Below are 24,632 nucleotides of genomic sequence, written 5' to 3'. Positions count from 1 at the left end.
GGGGGTATTCAAGAGCAAATGATAAGAGGTGGTGGTCAGAGAGGGGAAATGGAGTGTTGGAGATATTAGACACTGTACATGCATAAGAGAAAATGAGGTTGAGGGTATTGCCAGCTACATGGGTGGGAGAATTAGCCCACTACGATAGCCCAGGAAGTAATTGAAAGTAGTTTAGAGGCTGCTGAGGTCAAGGGTGGGTTAATGGGAATAATGAAATCCCAAAAAATTAGGGATGGTATGTTAGAGGAGCGGAAGTAGGGTAGCCAATACATGGCACAGAATGAAATAAACACCTTCTTAACCCCTTAAGGACATATGACATGTGTGACATGTCATGATTCCCTTTTATTCCAGAAGTTTGGTCCTTAAGGGTTTAAAGTCTATTTAGACTATTGAATGCATTATGGTTATGCTAGAACTATAAAGAGACATTTAAGCCTGAAACAGAAACAGCATATCTTCCTATTTGACCATTTTCACTGTTATAAATACATACTATTACTATTTATATACCAAAGGGTTTAAATAAAAAACTAAACAGAACAGGATTATTCAATAATCATTGATTCGAGCTGACAGCTTTAAATTGAAGGTTTATATGGCCTACATTTTCAAGTTAACTATTATCTAATTTAAAGTCATTGCCTGGTGAATACACCCTAGTAAACCTACCATTCTAAATTACTATGGGAGACCTGTCCAAAATATATTTGCATAACTCACTTTGAACACAAAGGATCCAGTTTGGGTTCAAACAGTGCATGCCAACAAGTTACTTTCCAATTTTGCTGAATTACAACTCTTGTGTGCTTTGATAAATCTGCCTCCAGAAACAGTCTGGCTGAGTAGCACAGGACTTGTAGACAGCTATACCAGTCTATGCCAGTCTTGAGCTAAACACTTGCAGGTAAATTATTATGAATGGTAAATTATTATAGATGCTGCCCACTGTGGTTAAATCTGGAATTATTCCCAAAAAAAGCTGTGACCACTTTCTGAAACATATTCTGTGGGTCTACTACATCTCAGCAGCCAGTACATAGATGAAAGTCCTGCAGGAAATACATGAAACGATTACTCCAAGCACCATGACCAGTTCATTGATTTGAAGTGGTCATGGTGCCTGTAGTCTGTATAAAGATTCACATACATTGGGTACTTTCACTCCATCCTCCTTGACTTACCAACCCCTTTGGCAAGGGATGTCCGCCAAGGACGATCAGGAAACAGGAAGAACTTGGTGTTGGCGCTGATATTTAGATACGTTTTAGCATTTATTTATTTTAAAGTTGGGGTGGGGGGCAGACCACTCCAGAAAGGGTTACTGTAATTAAAGGCAGTGTTTTATGAAAACACTGTTTTATGGGTGCATTAACCCTAAAAGATAAACCAACAGAATGTAGTAGTAAATATAGTAAACCGACAGAATGTTGCAGTTTTTTATTGACCAGCTTGTTTATTGCAGAGTCTGTGGTATCATCATCCCCTGGAACTACCCCTTGATGATGCTGGCGTGGAAAACTGCTGCTTGCCTTGCCGCTGGTAATACTGTGGTGCTGAAACCAGCTCAGGTGAGGGAGCTTTGGATGTGTATGCTACCATCTAAACTTTAAATCCAGTGAAAACATACATAAGTCAAACGTATTAATCACAAATAGAATATCAACACTGAACGCCATTATTAACTCCATTATAAAACATGGAGTGACACGGCTATGCCCCCAGTATTCTCTATTGTTCTGGTTGACTAGAGTTTATTGTATTTTGAGATGAAGGTAATTCAGTGTATTCAATGTTTATTGCATAGTTGTAGCTGTATGCTAACATGTACAAACTGAATCTTTGGGATATCCTCCTCAGGTGACCCCACTCACTGCACTTAAGTTTGCTGAGTTAACGGTGAAAGCTGGCATTCCCAAGGGGGTGGTAAATATCCTGCCGGGAGCCGGTAAGTGTATAGACCCCAGGTGTGGTCAGAGATTACTGGGGGAGTGATACAGTTACAGTTATCAACAGCTGTGAAACTTCGTTTCAGAATTCACATACAGTCCACTAGAAGGGCAAACCAAAATTACATATAAAATATGATCCATCTTTACCAGTTCTGTTTTACATTTCTTGAAAGTAAATAGAAGGAAATTACATTTCAGAAATGAATGATGACGTTCCTATTATTACAATTGTCCTCCTCAGTTCCCTCACTCCCATTGCCCGGTTTACTCTCTCTTTTGGTTCGTCCACACACACCACTTTAACTAGTTTATTCCGTCAATCTCTCCTCCCCTGTCCTTACTCTTGTGTTTTATTTTTGTTACCCTATCCTGATAAATTGTAATCTCGTTTGAGCAGGGCCTTCTTCACCTCTTGTCAGATATCCCTATTCTATAACTGTAAAGTTGTGTTGAATATGTTGGTGCTACATAAATGATAAGAACAATAATGAGGAACATTACGGGTGACGCACACTATCACTTTTTCTACTTTTTTTGGTCAGGCTCTCTCATTGGCCAACGGCTTTCAGACCATCCTCATGTCAGAAAACTTGGTTTTACAGGATCCACTGAAATTGGGAAACAGATCATGAAAAGGTAATATTACTTAGACGAGTGGTTCCCAAACCTGGCCTTTAAGTCCCTAACCAGTCCAGGATTTAGGTATTGCCCGGTTATGTCTAAGGTGTTTTTAGAAAAAAGAGAAAAAAACACTGTAGCCACAACTGAGTAATCACTAAATCCTTGACTGGTGGGGGTGCCTTGAGGACTGGTTTGGGAACCCCTGACTTGGACTATTGTCCTGCAATCTTAACATCTTGATGTATCAGCAACATGTCCAGCATAACATAATATTGTAATACATTTTTACAGTTTGGGTACTTCCAAGTTTTTAGGTCAAAATACCAGAGTTAAAAAAATTCTCCAACATCAGCTTTTTTCCCCCCACCCATTTTGCTATTTGATCCTAAGATTTACTCTTTGCTTGTTAGCTCTCCAGCATTCTTAATTTAAAGAATAATCACAAGTGTACACAGTTACATTAGAGGAAAGTGTTTTTATTAAGTGAGAGCAGTAAAGGTGTTGAATTTTCTGCCTAGAGAAGTTGATTTATCTGTTCTTTAGATATCTGTAAAAAAATAAAGTCTGGATGCTTCAAATAAAAAGTTTCTTCAACGATGATTAACATTAAAAGGGTTATTCACTAAACTCCGGATTTTGTCCAAAATGACCGAACTCCGACCGCATTGGCAACGGCAATTCGATTTTGTAAAATTTGTTCAGAAGTGATCAAAAGATCTGCATTTGAACCAATTTACTCTATCACTTTAACACTAGGTCCCCCCATTCCTGTTTAATATTAGTATGAAGCCCACCCATGCGCCGGGGAAGGGGACAATAAGTCCCTCCCTTTATTAATGTTAGAGTCCCTGCCCAACATATGGGGGGGTGGCCGGGAGGGGACAATAGGTTTACCCCCATGAATACTTAATGTAGCAGCCACCCGATGCCCACCTCCATTATAGTTATATGGAATTCTTATTGACCCATAGGATTTTTTATTATTTATTTTACTTTATTAATGTGGCGGCTGGCTATCAAGTGCTGGCCAGGGCCACATAATTACCTGTTCACCGCCGAGGGTTTTTAACTTTCCCCTGTTGGCTGGGGAAATAGTTCTGATGTTTTTGTTTTTTCTAATCCAGGCCTGGAGTTAAAGCCTAATGAATTAATTCACTCAGGATTTCATCTTTCCGGCAGTTCGGTGCTTGAGTTACAAAATCTGGACAGTGATGAATTCCATCCATAATGTTATGATTTTGCAGTCCCCAAATGCAGCCAGATTCAGACCTATTCGGTGCAAAGCCACTCAGAGTTTAGTGAATAACCCTGTATGTTGGATTATAGCATCCATTAATGTCCTATGAGCTCCCTTTGGGGGAATGATGCTTTATAACTATTATTATAACATCTAGCTGTGCTCAGAGCAATGTGAAGAAAGTGTCCCTGGAACTGGGTGGGAAATCTCCCCTCATCATCTTCAAGGACTGTGACTTGGACAAAGCCGTCCGCATGGTGAGCTCACAAACTATCACTTCTCCTGAACATTAGAAAAAACATTGAAAACCACCTATAAGTCGTGTTTAACATTTTCATGTGATGCTTCACTTTGGTTTAAATATACAGTATAGGAAAATGTAGCTATTGGCATCATAAACCAGATCACTCCTGGCACAACCAGGGCATACTATGCATAGAAATAATCACAAACAATCTAGACCCAAGATGGAGGCGCTCAGTTGCAGGATAGAGCTAAAATCAGCAGTGTGGATTTCTACATTTCATTTTATTTTCCATACCTCACAAAACACACAATTGTTAAACATAGGGATAATTACACATATATGAAAAACCCTAGAAAGTGACACTGTCTCTTTTAGTGTCTACATGTTATACTACAATTTCTAAAAGAACTGCTCATTTCTGTGGCCCATTTTTCAGCTTGTCAATTAGATGGTCCAACTAGGCCATTTCTATAATGAGAACCCTTGGGTTCTGGAAATTCTCAAGGTCCTCATTTATCTATGGCCCCACTGGCAACAGTTTCAGCTGAGAACGATTGCCAATGATTCCTGTAGCCAATGTAATTCAGGAAAAGTCAAACACACAACAGATATAGATCGTGTGCAGTTGTACCTTGGCAATCCAGCGGTCAATGGAGTACCATTCCTTTAGGCTAGCATGTGGGTCTGAGGGTACAGTCAAAACCAAACTGGTAAATCTAAAATATATACATACATATATAAATCTACATACAAAGAAGCTGGAAAAGAAAACTATATAAAAGTGGTACTATAATAAAAAGTATCATTAGCTCACTATAGGCCAAAGTACAGATAATAGCACATTTTAATAGCCTTTTGGAATATGGGGGAAATTCTTGGTGAAATGTAGCAGATTAACAGCCAAAACAAAGAACATTTTTGGAAAGCCCAGATAAGTTCCAGGTTTTGGATTTCTAGTTGCAGCAAATCCTACACCTGAAAATATATTTTATAGCACAATTAAATAAAAAATAAAAAAAATGTTAAAACTGTGGTCTGCTTCTTCTAATCTGAATTTTTTATGTTCTATTTGTTTGTATATTCTTCCCAATCTATCTCTTTCGAACGCTTGTTTTTATCACAGGGAATGAGTGCTGTATTCTTTAACAAGGGAGAGAACTGCATAGCGGCTGGACGACTATTTCTAGAACATTCGATCCACGATGAGTTTCTGCAGAGAGTGGCAAGTGACCTGTCTATCTCAGAATGACTAGGTTTCATAAAATATAGAGCAACCCTTTTCAATGGCTACCTCCTTTGCAATGCTTTTTCAAAATCCAGATTTAGTGGGCCTCAAACAAATCCAGGCTTTTAGCATGCTGCTTAGCAATAAAGACAATCAATTGGTTATTCCATATTAAAGGGACACTATATTTACCAAAACAACCTTTAGCTTAATGAAACAGTTTTGGTGTAAAGATCATGTCACTGCAGTCTCACTGCTCAATTCTCTGCCATTTAGAAGTTACATCACTTTGTTTATAAACCCTAGTCACACCTCCCTGCATGTGACTTACACAGCCTTCATAAACACTTCCTGTAAAGAGTCATCTAATGTTTATCCTTCCTTTATTGCAAGTTCTGTTTAATTTAGATTTTCTTATCCCCTGCTATGTTAATAGCTTGCTAGACGCTGCAAGAACCTCCTGTATGTGATTAAAGTTCCATTTACAGAGCAAGATATAAAATTGTTTAAGGTAAATTACATCTGATTGAAAGTGAAACCAGTTTTTTTATGCAGGCTGTGTCAATCAGAGCCAGGGGAGGTGTGGCAAGGGCTGCATAAACAGAAACCGTGATGTAACTCCTAAATGGTAGTGAATTGAGCATTGAAACCTGAGAGGTATGATCTATACACTAAAACTGCTTCATTAAGCTAAAGTTGTTTAGGTGACTATAGTGTCCCTTTAAGTAAAAACTCATCTGTAGCCCTTACGTTCATCTGCACTGTTGTAGAACACAGTATTTTGACCTATATAAAATGAAAACAATTAAAATCTTCACTTGCCCCTTTTTCACATCTGCAAATCGTTCTAATGTTTAATGGCCATTTTTATGTGCCTAGGTTGGATCTGTGCTGCAAATGTTAAATATGATAGACATGGTTTTGCACTATAAGTGTTAAAGTGTAAAAATATATGATAGCTACTAGAAACGTGCCTCTCAAAGACTATGCATAACATTAATTCATTAAATATCTCTTTACTTATATATAGCGAAAAATAGCACCATAGTAAATTTCTCAGCATCCTCCTAAAGACCATCAGTCAATTAATTCTTGCAAAGCAGAACCCTAGTTTTCTCTTTTTTTAATTGGTCAGTACCAAGATCCAACAGCACATTGGCCTTGGTGTGACTGTAGCACGGTTGTCAGAACATGAACATAATATTTAATATTCTCTTTGGCAGGTGGGAAAAGTGAAGAAAATGAAGATCGGTGACCCCTTGGACAGGTCTACAGACCATGGACCTCAAAACCACAAAGCTCACTTGGATAAACTGCTTGAATACTGCCAGAGAGGAGTAAAAGAGGGGGCCACACTGGTATATGGGGGGCAGCAGGTCCAGAGACCAGGTAAGTATCTGAAACTGAGAATTAAGAGAAAAAGCGGACAAGTGGAGCCAAGTTAGAAAAAGCGGACAAGTGGAGCCAAGTTGGATACACTGAAAAAGTGGGGGGTAACCCCGGGTTAGAAATCAAGAGGCAAGAGATAGTGTATCTAACGGATAATGCAAGATATATGAATCAGTAGGATGTCTAGATAAATACTGGACAAGCTATCTAAACAAGGTAAACCAACCGAAGTTAAAAGAAAATAATAAAGATTTATTTAAACATATAAAACATATATATCAATACAACCCAAATAGGTGCTAAGTGTGTACAACAAAACGTGAATGTGTACAACAAAACGTGAATCTAAAGGTAAGTGCTGCATGGGCCTGTACTAGTATATATACACAGAGTGTCAGCAAAAATATAATATAGCTAGTCCATGCAGCCCTGGGTATAAAAAGCTCCTGTCAGTAGATAATGATCAGTGACACTCCAGACATAATAAAAGAGGGCAGAGCACTGATCTGATGACTTAATAATCGATAGGACGGTCTGTCAGAACTGTTAGGGTTTATCAGTTCTGGAAAAATAGCAGTGAGGTGCTCGTGGATTAGACTGATCCACTAGGCATCTGCAAAACTGTTATAGAAAAGAGGTCTAAACGAACCTCAAGGTAAGCGAGTACATTCTAAATATAATAGTGCTAGCTAATACTTGAAATTGCTGGCATCCTCATATTAATCACTGAGTGCAAATAACACAAAATAAAAATTAAAGGCTGACAGTAAAGCACATGCTCGAGTGAATTAGTTGATATTGATACAATGAAAGGAAAAGAGGGGGGGGGAAACAATACAGGTACAGTCACAAAGTAACGTGCTACAAAGTATAAGATAGGAATAGCACACTATGTGTACTCTTGGCTATAGACGAAGAGAGGGATCTAATAGCCCCTATAGTTCAATGGTACCCTGTGCCTTCCAGGGCACCTATCACCCACCCCCCTAAAAACTGATCACTCTAAAAAGATGGCAAAATAATAAATAATAGTAAAGAAAAAATAAGGAATAATTGAACAGCACGGTCACCGGTCCGTGCACTAACACTGGAGGTCTGAGAGTGTAGCGCACCACAATCCTCTAACAAAGTAAAGAGAGGATGAGGAGATAGACCAGCACGACCTCCAGTGTTAGTGCACGGACCGAATAATCATATAATCACACCTGCTGTTTAGTTAGACAGGATAAAGTTACAATTTGCTTTACTGCGTGCTTGATAAAGCGGTTTTATAATCCGAGATTTACATATCATAGAAAGGGACATTGTCTATGTGTCTTTATCACCATGCCAAAAAAGAAATACAGCTGGCTAGGACTTTCTTATGCAGCATTAACCAAGGAAGAAAAGAGGATCACAGGGTATTTAAGGACAACCTATACAATCAGCCACAGCTTGATCCAAGAATTCACTTTATCAGAGTTTGTGTCCTGTTCCACAAACTACAGTTTCCACAGTCATTGTTTTCCATTATATATGGAGTGAATGCCATCACAGTACTGTACGTTGGATTTAAATTAAATCTATTTGGAGTGTTTGCCCAAGAATGTTGCCACAACTTGTTGTTTTGAGTTTGTTTTTCATAGTTTACCTGTGTATTTGTTTGCCAATTGTAAATTTATGCCAAATATTACGATTCTTTATACCAACTAGTAATAATACAGAGTATGGTTTTCATATAGTGCCTACAGAAATGAATGCTCTAAACTCAGCAGTTGCTGGTTCTTAGTAAACCCTCTGATGTAAAAGTGAAGTCATATTGGTTCAAGGTTCTGATAATTTCTGCCAAATTCAACTGCCAAGTCCGTGAGTTCAGTCACATCCAGAAGGAGTTCAGCCCAGTTCATTATTCTAATTTAAATGCCATTAATAATGAATTGACCATTTCTAGCTTTTAATAGAGAACACATTGTTTTATGAATTGATCACTATAAACATTTACGTATAACTATCTAAACCGACTTTCCTATACGACAAGCTTAATATGCAGTGCATATTTGCCGTAAGTACCTTTCAAGCCAACATTTGTGTTTCTAAACTGTGACGCGGTATAGGTTACTGCATGCCCTTTGAATTATTTAACTATCGCTATCTGATGTGCACCTTTCCAGCCCTGTGGTGCAACAAAATAGTTACCTAAGAGCTGGAAGTGGACCAGAGTTAAACTGAAGAAGCTTACATCTAAGTTTATGCAATTTATTGTTTTCTAACAGTAATGTAGAAAGGATAGAAGGTGCCTGGAATATCCCTGCAGTGGAAGTCTATACAAAGGGCAGTAGATACATGGAATAGACTTCCAGTGGATGCAGTAAATGTTAACAGTTATAAAGAGGGGCTAGACGATAACTTGACTCCTTACAATAGGGGGCAGTAAAGGACAGCACAGTGATATAGAAAAGGTAGTAGATAACTGGAATAGCCTTCCAGTGGACACAACAAAAGTGAACAGTGATACAGAAAGAGCTGTGGATACTTAAAATTACCTTCCAGTAGACGTAATGTAAATAAGTAATATGGAGGTGGTAGTTGATGGGTTTAATTACCTGATTAATAATTTGTGTTACAAAAGCAATAAAGCTGTGTATTATTTTACAGGATATTTCTTTGAGCCAACCATTTTCACTGATGTCACGGATGAGATGTACATAGCAAAGGAGGAGTCCTTTGGGCCCGTGATGATAATATCCAAGTTTAATGATGGGTAAGAGAAACTCTGTCATTAATGAACAATTGCCTGGCATTAAAACAAGCCCCTTCTTTAAAGAAACATTATATCACTAGGAATACAAATCTATATCCCTAACGCTATAGTGTACCTTTCTCTAGAGTATTTTTGCCTCCCCTCAGTTTGCCAGTCATCGAGGAGGCATAGGTACCTGCGCCAATGGCCAATCCAATGCTGATGCACATGCGCATTAGTACTCTGTATGACAGTCACTAGAGGCCTGATTAACCCTTTAAGGTAAACATAACCTTTTCTTCAAACTGGCAAAATTTTAACTTGTAAGGTCATAGGGTTGCACGCACTCCGTTTGCAGAATAACCTGCAAAAATAACGTTTTTACTTACCTGGAATCCAGCACTGGACTCTTACAGAAGCCTGTGATTGGACTATTTTGCCGGCTCAGAGCGCATGCACACAAACTGATCCAGCAAGCGGAGCAAGGGGAGGAGAAGGCTTTTCTATGAGCACTGGGCTCAAATGACATAAGATAGATTGACAGAAGACTAATAAAATATACCCGCATTGACATTGGGAGACACTAAGGCACATGTGCTGGAGGTGCAACTAGCCCTCAACACGCAATTAAAATTAACTCTGTAAGCTCACTGCACATACTGACCCCTATCACCATGCCCACTTTAAATCACTGAAGTGGTCATCATGGTTGGAGTAACCCTTTGAATATATGAGTCCGCTGCACCCAGACCACTTAATTGACCTTAGTTGTCCTTTAATAAACATTTTATATTTGAGAAACATCTAATCATCAGAGCTCGCGGAAGCCGTGATGACTGACCTTAAAGTGTACCTGTTATTTTATACACATATTGAAAAGAAATATAGTACAATAATATTAGACGTGTGCCTGCTTTGCACTTTATCCCAATGTAGGTGGGTCATCCGAATTCTGTAACTCTTAGGTCATTATACGATATGGACGTATAACCAAATAAGCAACTCGCACAATGGATGAGCAATATTCATCTGATATGCGATTGGGAGTTCTATCTGTAGCTTTAAAAAAAAAAAAGATGATTAATGGGAGAAAAGAGAACTGATGGTTAGGGGGCAGCCACTAAATGTTGATTTTATTCACAGATCAAGTGAGAAGTGACCAATAGAGGGGGTGGAGGGGAGGAGAAGCAGTACACAAAAATCCCTATATAGTGTGTATATATAAAATGATAAAATATATAAATATAGATTTTTTTAAAATATATATATATTGTTTTTGCTGCTTTCACCTCTGTTGGTTACTTCTTCTCACTTGATCTGCAAACCAAATGGCAGAAAAATGTACCTATCGTTGTACTGTATAATATGTATATTCTGTACATATTTTACAGTATACTGCTTGGCCCATTTTCACTCCAGTTTCATTAACCAAAATCATTTTCCTGAATATGTTTGAATGGCCGACTATCAGACTACCTGATCTAATTTAGTTTTTTGTCATTTGCCACATTTTTCAGCACAAGTCATAGATCTCTAGGTCTAGGATGTGTTTGTGAATTCACCATATCTACATTTCCCAATCAAACTGTCCATCAAAACAGCTTCTAAGCAATGGTGGAGTAATGAAAATGACATAGATATTAAGATGTAGCTCCAAACCAAAGAACTTCATGGAACTTGCAATGCAGATCACCACAATGACTAAAGATTGGGAAATGCTGTTGATTATAGTTGCCATGTGTGTGTTGATGATCACTGGTTTATGTGAATAAGGTAGTGAATTTCTGTTTTAGTGATGTTGATGGTGTACTGAAGCGTGCAAACGACACAGAGTTCGGCCTGGCATCAGGCGTGTTCACGAAGGATATCAGCAAAGCTTTGTACGTGAGTGAAAAGCTGCAGGCAGGGACAGTGTTTGTGAATACGTACAATAAGACAGATGTGGCGTCTCCATTCGGGGGCTTCAAGCAGTCTGGATTTGGAAAAGACTTGGGTAAGAATCCATGTTGTTACTAAGTAACTTGCTACTCCTACTGTGCATCTTTGGGATGGCATATCACATGCCCTCTGAGCGGTCCTAGTGTGCATGCAATAAAGCCAGCAAAACGTCATTATTCTGTAAAGGACATTGGCATGCCCTCTGTCACGGCCCCAGCCTCTTCAAAATTAGAGTTAAAGGGACACTACAGTCACCCAGAACAGCTTAATGTAGTTGTTTTGTTGAGTATAGTCAGTCTCTGCAGGATTTTTGCTGTAAGCACTGCCTTTTCAGAGAAAAGGACGTTTTTACATTACAGCGTAGAGACAATTCCTTGGATGAGATCATCAGAATTGACACTCTCAGGAAATCCAATGCTTTCCTATGGGAAAGCAATGTGATTGGCTGAGATCATCACTTCTGATAATGTCAGCCAAGGAGGCAGATCAGGGGCAGAGCCCACACCAGCAGACTTGAATAAATGGAAGATTTCACTATATTTAAGGGTTAAGATTGGGCCAGCGAAGTTATTTTAACACTATAGGGTCAGGAATACGTGTTTGTGTTCCTGACCCTATTGTGTTACTTCTCATACTACATTTCCATTATTAATTATTAACATTTTTTTAGTTTGTGTAGGTAGTAGTAGGTGAATAAAAGTGTACAGGGAGTGCAGAATTATTAGGCAAGTTGTATTTTTGAGGATTAATTTTATTATTGAACAACAACCATGTTCTCAATGAACCCAAAAAACTCATTAATATCAAAGCTGAATATTTTTGGAAGTAGTTTTTAGTTTGTTTTTAGTTATAGCTATTTTAGGGGGATATCTGTGTGTGCAGGTGACTATTACTGTGCATAATTATTAGGCAACTTAACAAAAAACAAATATATACCCATTTCAATTATTTATTTTTACCAGTGAAACCAATATAACATCTCAACATTCACAAATATACATTTCTGACATTCAAAAACATAACAAAAACAAATCAGTGACCAATATAGCCACCTTTCTTTGCAAGGACACTCAAAAGCCTGCCATCCATGGATTCTGTCAGTGTTTTGATCTGTTCACCATCAACATTGCGTGCAGCAGCAACCACAGCCTCCCAGACACTGTTCAGAGAGGTGTACTGTTTTCCCTCCTTGTAAATCTCACATTTGATGATGGACCACAGGTTCTCAATGGGGTTCAGATCAGGTGAACAAGGAGGCCATGTCATTAGATTTTCTTCTTTTATACCCTTTCTTGCCAGCCACGCTGTGGAGTACTTGGACGCGTGTGATGGAGCATTGTCCTGCATGAAAATCATGTTTTTCTTGAAGGATGCAGACTTTTTCCTGTACCACTGCTTGAAGAAGGTGTCTTCCAGAAACTGGCAGTAGGGCTGGGAGTTGAGCTTCACTCCATCCTCAACCCGAAAAGGCCCCACAAGCTCATCTTTGATGATACCAGCCCAAACCAGTACTCCACCTCCACCTTGCTGGCGTCTGAGTCGGACTGGAGCTCTCTGCCCTTTACCAATCCATCCATCTGGCCCATCAAGACTCACTCTCATTTCATCAGTCCATAAAACCTTAGAAAAATCAGTCTTGAGATATTTCTTGTCCCAGTCTTGACGTTTCAGCTTGTGTGTCTTGTTCAGTGGTGGTCGTCTTTCAGCCTTTCTTACCTTGGCCATGTCTCTGAGTATTGCACACCTTGTGCTTTTGGGCACTCCAGTGATGTTGCAGCTCTGAAATATGACCAAACTGGTGGCAAGTGGCATCTTGGCAGCTGCACGCTTGACTTTTCTCAGTTCATGGGCAGTTATTTTGCGCCTTGGTTTCTCCACACGCTTCTTGCGACCCTGTTGACTATTTTGAATGAAACGCGTGATTGTTCGATGATCACGCTTCAGAAGCTTTGCAATTTTAAGAGTGCTGCATCCCTCTGCAAGATATCTCACTATTTTTGACTTTTCTGAGCCTGTCAAGTCCTTCTTTTGACCCATTTTGCCAAAGGAAAGGAAGTTGCCTAATAATTATGCACACCTGATATAGGGTGTTGATGTCATTAGACCACACCCCTTCTCATTACAGAGATGCACATCACCTAATATGCTTAATTGGTAGTAGGCTTTCGAGCCTATACAGCTTGGAGTAAGACAACATGCATAAAGAGGATGATGTGGTCAAAATACTAATTTGCCTAATAATTCTGCACTCCCTGTAGTGTAGGTGAATAAAAGCAAAAAATAAAGCTTGAAGACATGGTTTAAAATGAATCTTTCTCACTCAGTACATCAGTTTGAACACAGTCTTATAAAACAAAATATTTTATAGCTCCAAATTACATAAATGTTTGTGGTTTTATATTTACCATATAAACATGTATATGCCCATTACATGCCAAGGTATTTGGTCAGTGACTGTCCCTCAAGGTGACATAAGGAGAGACTTTTGTATGTAATGAAAAGAAGGAATTTGGCATATTCAATCTGCAATGGAACATTCCTCTCTATAGACACTCACAACCTGTGCTAGTTTTTCGAGCTGTTCACTTAGCCTAAAAGCAGCTTTCCTGATTACCTGTCATGATCTTAAAAAGGTCATAGAGGAGACTTATGCCAGGGTTGACTTCAGGTACTTTGTGTTCTTAGACATAGTATGAAGAGGATATCCTATATTAGAAATGATAGGAAAGAGAGAGAGAAGAAACAGAAATAAAGGGGCTTAGGCAAAATGCCCTAAATATATTATAAACAGGACTGAAAGAAAATAATAAGAAAACCTATAGATAAAAAGTATAGGTTAAAATAAAAGGACAAAACAGAACAAATAGGTTGCAGGATTACAGGAAAAGGAGAAATGTAGTTAATCAGCCCCCAATTATGAGTATTGATCAAGCAGGAAAATAACGCCATATAATATTACTTTGAGATGGAGTCCAGATTGGTGTTATGCAGGCAGGTATGGAGCAGACAAGTTGTATGGATCAGGTGGGTAAGATAAAGCATAGTTCAGGCTGGTATTAAGCAGGGCTGGAAGTAAGCAGGATTGAGGAATAGTTCAGGCTGGTATCGAGCAGAGTTGGCAGTAAGCAGGATTGAGGAGTCGTTCAGGCTGGTTATTGAGCAGGGCTGGAAGTAAGCAGGATTGAGGAGTAGTTCAGGCTGGTATTAAGCAGGGCTGGAAGTAAGCAGGATTGAGGAATAGTTCAGGCTGGTATTGAGCAGAGTTGGCAGTAAGCAGGATTGAGGAGTCGTTCAGGCTGGTTATTGAGCAGGGCTGGAAGTAAGCAGGGTTGAGGAGTAGTTCAGGCTGGTATTGAGCAGGGCTGGAAGTAAGCAGGATTGAGGAGTAGTTCAGGCTGGTATTAAGCAGGGTTGGAATTAAGCAGGGTTGAGGAGTAGTTCAGGCTGGTATTAAGCAGGGTTGGAATTAAGCAGAATTAAGAGGAGTAGTTCAGGCTAGACATGTGCAATTCGTTTCGGTCCGAATATGTATTCGGACGAATTTCGGGCAATTCGGACATTCGATTACCTCCGAATGTCCGAATTGCCGAAGTGCTGAATTGCCGAGGTCCCGAAGTTCCGAAATTACCGAATTTCCGAAGTGTCGAAGTGTAAAAGTGCAGAAGTTCTGAAGCACAGTATTGCATAAGTACTAATATACTTACCCCGTGAAAGAAGGAAAATGTTACATTGTATACAATTTTAAATAAAAAGTATACAAACATAGCCAGGATTCACCTGTAAGCATTTGCAACACTTACAACAATCAAGTAACATACATTCATATAAAATGCAAGTTACTTGGCCAGTCAATGTATATGCCAGGAATGAATAAGTAGATAACTCCCTAATTCCCACGGTATTAGAGAGCTATCTACTAAAAGGCTGAAAGACCTAAATTGGTCTTTCAGACAAATTTACTAATACTAAGTAAAGATTACTTAGTATTAGTAAATTATGCCCCTATTCGATATACCGCGAGTAGGGGCATGTCTATTAAACAGTGAGCAGCCTGTGGCTGCTCACTGTTAAAAAAAAAAAAAGTCCCCCTTCCAGAGCCCCCACCCCTGAGCGGCGGGTGGGGGCCCTAAATTATAATAAGGGGGGGGACCTAAGGTCCTCCCCCCTGGCCCCCACCCCTGAGCGGTGGGTGGGGGCCCTAAATACTAATAAGGGGGGGACCTAATGTCCTCCCCCTGGCCCCCACCCCTGAGCGGTGGGTGGGGGCTCTAAATAGTAATAGGGGGGACCTAATGTCCTCCCCCCTGGCCCCCACCCCTGAGCGGCGGATGGGGCCCTAAATACTAATAAAGGGGGAGGACCTAATGTCCTCCCCCCTGGCCCCCACCCCTGAGCGGTGGGTGGGGGCCCTATATACTAATAAAGGGGGGGGAACCTAATGTCCTCCCTCCTGGCCCCCACCCTTGAGCGGCGGGTGGGGGCACTAAATACCAATGGGGGGACCTATTGTCCTCCCTCCCCAGCCCCCACCCCTGAGCGGCGGGTGGGGGCCCTAAATACCAATAGGGGGGACCTATTGTCCTCCCCCCAGCCCCCACCCCTGAGCGGTGGGTGGGGGCCCTAGAAAAAAATGCCCCCCCAGGTGACTAGGGGTCCCCAAACCCCTAGTCACCCCCTCCCCCCACAAAAAAAAAATTAGCCCCCTACCTACCCCCCTCACCCTAAAAATAATGAGGGGGGGACTGTGGCAGAAGCAGCCACAAGAGACTGTTGCACTAAGTACTACATTGTATTTAAACTGTATGTCTAATGTAATCGGTACCCGAACCGGAAACTCTTAGCCGGTTCGGGAACCGATTAAAGTACCGAAAGAAAGACCACCCTGCTGTGGTCGTGTGCCTCACCTTAGGGGAAGGCAACAATGTTGCAAGTATTAGCAATTGGGTTCGTGTGTGGCCATCTTAAACTCCCGAACAGCGGTGTTTGGTCGTCGAGCGTCTGGAACTAAAATCGGACGCTCGACTACCCAGACACCGCTCAGACCTCCAGAACAACGGAAACATGCGATTCAAACTGCCGAACGGCCCGCCGTTCGGTAGGATGAATCCCCCAGACTAGGGGATTCATCCGAATGCAGAATTAGAGCCGGATGGCTAAACTGTTCGGTACTTTGTGTTCATTGAAATAGACCGACCGCAGGGCCAGAATTCATGGAGCTGTTTTCGGCTACCGAATCCCTGCGGTCGGTCAAAACTTTAACTGTCTGTAACTCCCGAACCCCTGGTCCGATCTGGGTGAATTTTGAGTATGTTGCTCACCCAGATCAGACCTACCAGGGGACCCCTCATTTGTCTCCGTATCCCCTGTATTTAGGGGACATCCAGAAACTGGAGAAAACTCTGTTCCCACTAATGAGTTTAACTGTTAATCTAAGGGGAGGAGAGGGAGAGGAGGTGACCACGATAGTATTGGATACTGTAAGTTACCTCCCTTGCATGGGAAAAAGACATAAAAGCAAATGTGTGAATAAAGCTGACAGTTGACCTCCAAGCTATGTGTCGTCTAGTTCTTGGAGGGAAGGGATTGTAACTACGCTACCTGTCTTGTACCTGTCTTGGATTGCTGTTCCTGTCTACCAGCGGAGATACCTTGGATCATACCTCTACTCCGCTACAGGGACCTTTAACTAAGAACCGGTAAAAAAAAAATAACTTACCATTCGATGTTTTCTTCTAAAATCTTCTTTTTTCAGCCCCAAAAAAAGGCCAAATACATAACCATAATAACCGACGCAATAAAAAAAAAAAAAAAAGCGCAAAAAAAAAGAATCCTTCTTCACCCATGGAGGGCTCCGCGCAGACTGAGCTCTGCAGGGTGGGGGAAGGCTTATGAAGCCTTGCCCCGCCCTGCAATTAGGCTCAGAGCACTCTGATTGGTGGGTTTAAGCCATCCAATCAGAGTGCTCTGACAGGTAAATGAAGAGACTGACAGGTAAGTCTCTACATTTACCTGTCACAGCACTCTGATTGGTGGGTTTGAAATCCACCAATCAGAGTGCTCTGTGTCATTTTACACAGCGTGGGAAAGTTCTTTGGAATTTTCCCACGCTGTGTAATTTGACTCATAACTCTCTGATTGGTGGATTAAGTAACCAATCAGAGAGTTATGAGTCAAATTACACAGCGTGGGAAAAGTCATTAGGTCCCCCCATTTATTAGTATATAGGGCCCCCACCCACCGCTCAGGGGTGGGGGTTAGGGGGGAGGACATTAGGTCCCCCCCCCTTATTAGTATTTAGGGCCCCACCCGCCGCTCAGGGGTGGGGGCCAGGGGGGAGGACCTTATGTCCCCCCCCTTTTTAGGATTTAGGGCGCCCACTCGCCGCTCAGGGGTGGGGGCCAGGGGGGAGGACATTAGGTCCCCCCTTATTAGTATTTAGGGCCCCAACCCGCCGCTCAGGGGGAGGATATTAGGTCCCCCCCTTATACCAATTTAGGGCCCCCACCCACTGCTCAGAGGTGGGAGCCGGGGGGAGGACAATAGGTCCCCCCCCCCATGGTTTTACTTTAGGGCCCCCACCTGCCGGGGGGCCTGCTCACTGTTTACTAGACATGCCCCTACTCACGGTATAGCGAGTAGGGGCAAAATTTACAAATACTAAGTCATTTTTACTTAGTATTAGTAAATTTGTCTGAAACCGTGGGAATTAGGGAGTTATCTACTAATCGGCTGCAATAGAAGTGACGAAGTGCCGAAGTCCCGAATTTCGGAATGCCGAACCGAACCGAAAATTTTCCCCATGCACATGCCTAGTTCAGGCTGGTATTGAGAAGGGTTGGAAGTAAGCAGGATTGAGGAGTAGTTCAGGCTGGTATTGCACAGTTTTGAAGTAAGCAGGATTGAAGCAAGGTGCACAGGAGTCAGGATCTGAAGTGTTTCAGGATGAGCATCAACTTTAAAGTAAAGGCCATGAAGTGAGTTGGATGTAGCCTTTGTAGGTTGCTCAATTAGTCCAGGCAGGTGAGGATTATAAGGTAAGTTTTCAGAGCTAGAGGCACTAGTGGTCAAACATTATCAGTGCAGTAACTTGGTTTTAAAGGGGAAAAAAAGTCAAAAAGTCTTGTTCGTTAGGATAAGATCCTGACATTACCCCTCGTGATTGGCCCAGAATGTGCATGTTTCTGAAAAGGTATAAGATGCTTTATCTTCTTTTGAAATGCTAATAATAGAAAAAAAAATTTGTCGACAACATAAAAAATGTAGTTCTGCATTCTGAAAACATGTACTGTGAGTTTGAATTCCCCACTGTCTGTATTCATTCAAAATGTTTAGTAGTTTGCACTAGGGGGCGCAAGCTATTTTAGGAAAAAATTACAAATGGTTTTTAAGATAAATAAAGTGTAATTTATTAAGTGCATACATTGTACCTTAAAGCAGCACTGTCATGGGTAGGGTCTTTGCATTTTTGCCTCAGATACATGTCACTAAAGTGAATTTATGTGTCCTGACCCCTTTCCATTTCTCTTACAGGGCAGGAAGCCTTGAATGAATATTTAAAGACCAAAGCTGTCACAATTGAGTACTAGACACACACCAGGATTATAAGATATCAATTCCCAGCACATTTTATTTCATTCATTGGAATCTAAAATGTTTATAAATTAAAGGGACACTAATACCTCAGTGATCCTATATCTAAATCCTAAAAAAAAAAAGTGTCACAAATTTTAAGTATGAACTTAACCATGGATATCTCTGTCTTCCCATGAACCTGATCCATACAACGTCAAACAGGAGCCATCAATTATGTCATTTTTTTTCTATGTAAAATTTAAAAGGTCCACTAATTCTTTAAGAATATTACTATTTTTGAATAGCACACTGAGGAGTTTATACACTTACAACTTTTTAATGGAAATCGGTTGTGAAAAAAGTACTATAATGTTGCTTGAAGTGAGCCTACACTACCTACTCAGTAATAAAAGTATGGGTAAAATATGTACGAACTTCAATTCTTAAAGGCTATATTTAGAACAGTTCAAGAATAAAAAAAAATCTGTCCCTATAGACCCTGTGCCACTATGGCTCCCCTTGCTTATTTTGCATTTTGAGCTAATTTGTTAAATGAGTTGGACAGTCCATTTTGCTAAAGAATCCTGAAGGCTGATTTGTTATTATGTATATTAACATACTTAAGTGGCTGAGACAACTGAAATGTTTTTTTTTTAATGCAACTCAGACCTTGGGACATAGAGCAGTCAATCAGCATGAAGAAGACAACCTCCTCACCCACACCATGTACAATCATGGCAAGCCGAATATAACTTGCTGGGGTTCCACCAATCCCCTTGTCCCAAACCCCTACTAACCAGGGTGTTGGGGTACCAATATGACAAATGGTCCTTCCTCCTTTTACATCCCATGTGAATTAAGAACAGAAGGTGGGTGTATGAATATCCCGCACACGTATCCCTCTTACCAATCGCTGTGAGCATGCTGTATACTATAATATCAAATACCGCAGTGATGATGGATTGAATGAAATCTACAGTAAAGCACCTTATTTTGATAAAAAAAGAAATTAATCAAAATAAAGGTTTCTTTTATTCTTGTCCCTATAAATTAGAATTGGCAAAAGATTCAAACAAACACAGTAATATGAACCTATGTAAATGAATACAATACAATCTATACATTGGTTGTTTCAAATCCATGTCTTTTGAGAAACCTTCCTATTTAACATACATGTTATGCTTGCTGTCGGTGGATGACATGTGGTCAAAAAGGAGGTGTATGTGGCTCAAATAAATATATAAAACACCAATATCTACAAAAGTAAAAAAAAAACTCAAATTGTGTTACACTGTTTACTAAAAGACTGAATGGAATGTAGGTAAGTATTGCACTCACAAACACATATTGATAGTAGGCAAAATCATACACCATAGATATCTTCACTCCTCTTAGGCTTCCAAATAGCAGCACCACATATGAAGAAATATAAAAAAGGGGACACATAGAGGGATTTTATATGTAAAGATCTACTCTATTTATTAATATGCACAAGATTAAACTTAATGACAGCTTATCACCAAACTCCACTTGACGCACACATCGATCAGTATATCCAGAGGTGAAATGTCGTGAAAAAGCAGCATACAATATAAATATATATAAATCAATATCATAAGGTATAACAAAAAAGAAAAGAATATAAGTCCGCCCTTTGTGTTTTGTCCACACTTTGAACTTCAAAGGGGGAGGGGGAAACGGGATGCTAGGGCAGCACAAAACCAAAATACGCCACTGGGTTTGGTAGAATAAACATGTGGCTATTTCTAACATGTAATTGTAAAAGTTGAGCAGAAACATTTAAGTTGACTCTTGGTGGTGTTTATGATATAGGACAGGCTATTTATCCATACTATCCAAATTAGTCCACACCTTATCAACAATAACTCCTTAACCCCTTAAGGACCAAACTTCTGGAATAAAAGGGAATTATGACGTGTCAGACATGTCATGTGTCCTTAAGGGGTTAATCAGTCTTTAAAGAAACATTCCAAGCACTTGAACCACTACAGCCCCCCCTAGTGGTTACTTTGCCAGGAGTGTCTTGATGCCCTCCCAGTATAAGTAGTTAAATTGTTGTCGGTTTAACAACTTAACCTGGGCCTGCAGGAAGACGGTCACAATCTCCAATGAAGAAGTTCCTGCAAGATGTTTCCATTAGTTTCACTTTGCTAGACTCTGCAGTGCAGAACTGGTTCATTGACTGAGAGGATCAGCTGTGCATTCCCAGCTAATGGCGTAAGCTCTTCGCCACTTGGCTAGCTCAATGCACAGAGCTTGTGGCTGCTACTGGAGCCCCAGGTAAGTTGTCAAACTGTTTACAAATGCTTTGACTACTTAACGTTAAAGACGTCAGGGCACTCCTGGCACCATAACCACTACAGCAGGGTGTAGTGCCTATGGTGCTTGGAATGTGCTTTCAAATACACTATCTCCATAATCACTATAATCTGTTGCACTGGTTATGGTGTTGGCGAACTACTAGAACTCTTTCCCAGTTCTATCAAAAACTGTTTTTGAACAGTTGGACACAAACCAAAGCATCTAAAAATCAGAGTGGTTTTGGTGGTTAGACTGCCCATTTAAGGGGGCAGTAACCCCACTTGTTATACAGAGTAAGGGGAGACAATGTTCCTTCTTAGCTTCCTCCTGAGTAATCAATTGTTCAGTGAATAAAACCAGACAGGGAATAAAGCCAGAGCAATGCACTTGGGTATATAAACAGGATTGCAAGAGTGAGCCAACCTCCCAGAATAACTGGCTTATGTACCAAACCCAAAGTTATCCTACTTATGCCTATAGTGAACACATATTAAATAGGTACCCATATAAGAAAACAGGGAACAGCCAGGGGCTATATAGCCTGTTCTTTAAAAAACAAAAACAAAAAAAAAAACACATGTAGTAGCCTTGAATTAACCCCTTCAGGACGGAGTCAATAGTGCACGTTCTGATCAAAACAAAACGTAAACAAAAACTGGAATTTGCGCTATATGTCTGTTCAACCGTAGTTCCCCTCTTTCAAATTATATGCACCCACACTTATTATATATCATTTTGTTCAGGAGAAACAGGGCTTTAATCTATCATTCACTATTCATATATGGAACATAATTTATTATGAACAAAATTTTAAAAATGTGAGAAAATAAGATTTTTTTAACATTTGCATTTCCGTCTGACATTTTAACTGTGAATGTCATAATAAATGCACATATTTGTAATCAGCGATGTCTCACGAGTACAACAGTATCCCCCATTAACAGGTTTTATGTTGTTTTGGAAAGTTACATGGTCAAATATAGAACATTCCATTTTTAAATTGAAATTTTCCAGATTAGTAATGTTACCTTTGAGACGGTGTGGTAGCCCAGGAATGAGAATTACCCCCATAATGGCATAGCATTTGAAAAAGTAGACAAGCCAAGGTATTGAAAGTGGGGTATGTTTAGTCTTTTTTAGTAGTCACTTAGTCACAAACACTAGCCAAAGTTAGCGTTCATATTTGTTTTTGTGTGAAAAAAGCAAAAAACGAATATTTGGCCAGTGTTTGTGACTAAGTAGCTACTAAGAAAGACTGGACATACCCCACTTGCAATACCATACGCTCTCAAAGGCAACATAACCAATCTGGCAAATTTCAATGTGAAAAAAAAATGAAATGCAAGCCTTAAATGTGACTCTCTAACTTTCCAAAACACCATAAAACCTGTACATGGGGGGGTACTGTTATTCTCGGGAGACTTCACTAAACACAAATATTAGTGTTTTAAAACAGTAAAACATATTACAACAATAATATAGACCATAAAAGTGCAGTTTGCTTGTAAAAAAATGCGAAAAAAAGTCACTTTTACTTAAAATATCATCGTTGTAATACAATTTACCAGTTTGAAACACTAATATTTGAGTTCAGCGAAGTCTCCCGAGTAAAACAGTACCCCCTATGTACAGGTTTTATGTTGTCTTGGAGAGTTACAGGGTCAAATATAGTGCTTGCGAATTAAATTCTCTGCACTTTCTCCCTGTGTTGTCAGGCATGTCAATCAAATTTTAATTAATCAAATCACATAATTACGTTAAAAGATTATTTAAATATACACGTAGAATTTTAATATATATGCATTTAAAGGTATTTAAATTCTACGTGTATACTAATGTAATTTTTTATGTAATTATATGTATTTATCTATATATTTGCGCTTATTTGTATTTTATATATAGATAGATATATATAGAATGTCATTCTAAGTGTATTTTGTTACCGATATATATATATATATTAATAACAAAATACAGTTAAAATGAAATTACATATGCATATATAATTTATATTAAATTTTGTTTCAATATTTTATTTATTTAATTATTTTATTTATTTATTATTTTAATTATACGTATTTATATATAATATATATATGTACATCTATTATATATATATGGTGGAATTACTGAGTATTATATACGACAAACCCAGTGTAAGGTGGAGCGCTATAGAATGAATTAACTTACCCCCCCTGGGGTTTTCAGTATAGCCTAAGGGGGGAGAAAGGTACAATAGTGCAGAAATAACCAAACAGTGGTTCACTCACATGGGTCTGAGCCTAAACAGGACAGGCTCAGATCTCTCGAGCAGACGTGTCCTTAAGGAGACACGGACCCTTCAGATGTTGATTTTCTAAACTTTCTTTCTGTGGGGTACAATAAAAAACCGAGATCTGGTGCAATATATTTCGGGTACCAGTGTGTGCAGATAGATAAAATGTAACTGCTCACCTTTCATAGAGCCTCAGACTTGGCTCTAAGTGTTTCAGCAAATGTGTCTATAAGGGGACACATACCCTTCTTTTGTTGGAGCGGGAACTGCAGAGTGTAGACTAAATCAGAAGCTCAGGTGGACAGATAATAAATAGTAAAAATATATTTATTGGTAAAAATACTTATGTGTATAACACTATAAAAACAATAAAAATATATAAGTATATATAGAAACAATGTCCAAACTTCTGAGGTGGTCCGAGACGCGTTTCGCCTGGTCGGCTTTCTCAATCGGTGTCTTGCTCTCTTGGTTCCCTGTCTTCTTTTAAATGCTGTTTTTGGGTCCCATTGGTGGATGGTTTCGCGCCCTCCGGTTCCGGTTCAGCTGTGGTCCTAATTGCCTTTCTTTCGTTCCGGTTTCGTCGACCGGAAATGACGTTGCGCTGGTTTTCGTCGACCGGAAGTGACGTATCGCTCATGTAAAGTCCTATTTCCTGATAAGTCCATTGTCGCCATTTTGATTACTGGCAGCGATCTAATAGGCAAGTGATACTCCCATAGGGATATAGTGCAGGAGAAATAAGGGCAACATAAAAACTAGTTAAATCCAAGTCTCACACATATTAGATATATCCAAGTGTTTCAAATGGTCTTAAAGGTGCATTCTATTCTTAGGCATACAGATACATATATGTTTATACATATCCTTTAGATTGTGATAGTTCATCTGTATATTTAAAGTGCATAGGGTATTCTAGATTCTATATATTGCAAATGTTTCAAATAAAAACCGTAGTGGGTGAGTAATAAGAATAATAAAAATCTGACACCTTCATGCTTTTAGTGCAAATGGAGATTAAAAATACATATGTAGAAAGAAATCTCTACCATATGTAAAGGCAGTAATAAAAGTGCATAAAAAGTTTATAAGAAGTGGCAAAGTTCGAAGTCATTGTTAAGACCATGAGGTGTCA

The 24,632-nt window shown here is 39.7% G+C and overlaps 1 protein-coding gene across 1 annotated transcript in view; it reads left to right on the top strand.

The window, feature by feature from the left end:
• Positions 1-19,543, top strand: part of ALDH1L1 (aldehyde dehydrogenase 1 family member L1) — a 50,404-nt gene extending 30,861 nt beyond the window's left edge. Inside the window, exons 15-23 of the mRNA XM_063426264.1 lie at positions 1,466-1,571; positions 1,861-1,948; positions 2,495-2,588; positions 3,968-4,067; positions 5,181-5,279; positions 6,506-6,671; positions 9,306-9,411; positions 11,184-11,383; positions 18,859-19,543. Coding sequence (XP_063282334.1) covers positions 1,466-1,571; positions 1,861-1,948; positions 2,495-2,588; positions 3,968-4,067; positions 5,181-5,279; positions 6,506-6,671; positions 9,306-9,411; positions 11,184-11,383; positions 18,859-18,914 — 1,015 coding nt within the window. The 3' untranslated portion in view covers positions 18,915-19,543. The remainder of the gene's footprint in view (positions 1-1,465; positions 1,572-1,860; positions 1,949-2,494; positions 2,589-3,967; positions 4,068-5,180; positions 5,280-6,505; positions 6,672-9,305; positions 9,412-11,183; positions 11,384-18,858) is intronic.
• Positions 19,544-24,632: the final 5,089 nt, after the last annotated feature.

Source organism: Pelobates fuscus, chromosome 7 (genome assembly GCF_036172605.1).
Source record: "Pelobates fuscus isolate aPelFus1 chromosome 7, aPelFus1.pri, whole genome shotgun sequence".
Lineage (NCBI taxonomy): Eukaryota > Metazoa > Chordata > Amphibia > Anura > Pelobatidae > Pelobates > Pelobates fuscus.
The sequence above is the reverse complement of the archived record's forward strand: the minus strand, read 5'-3'. Positions and strand labels throughout refer to the sequence as shown.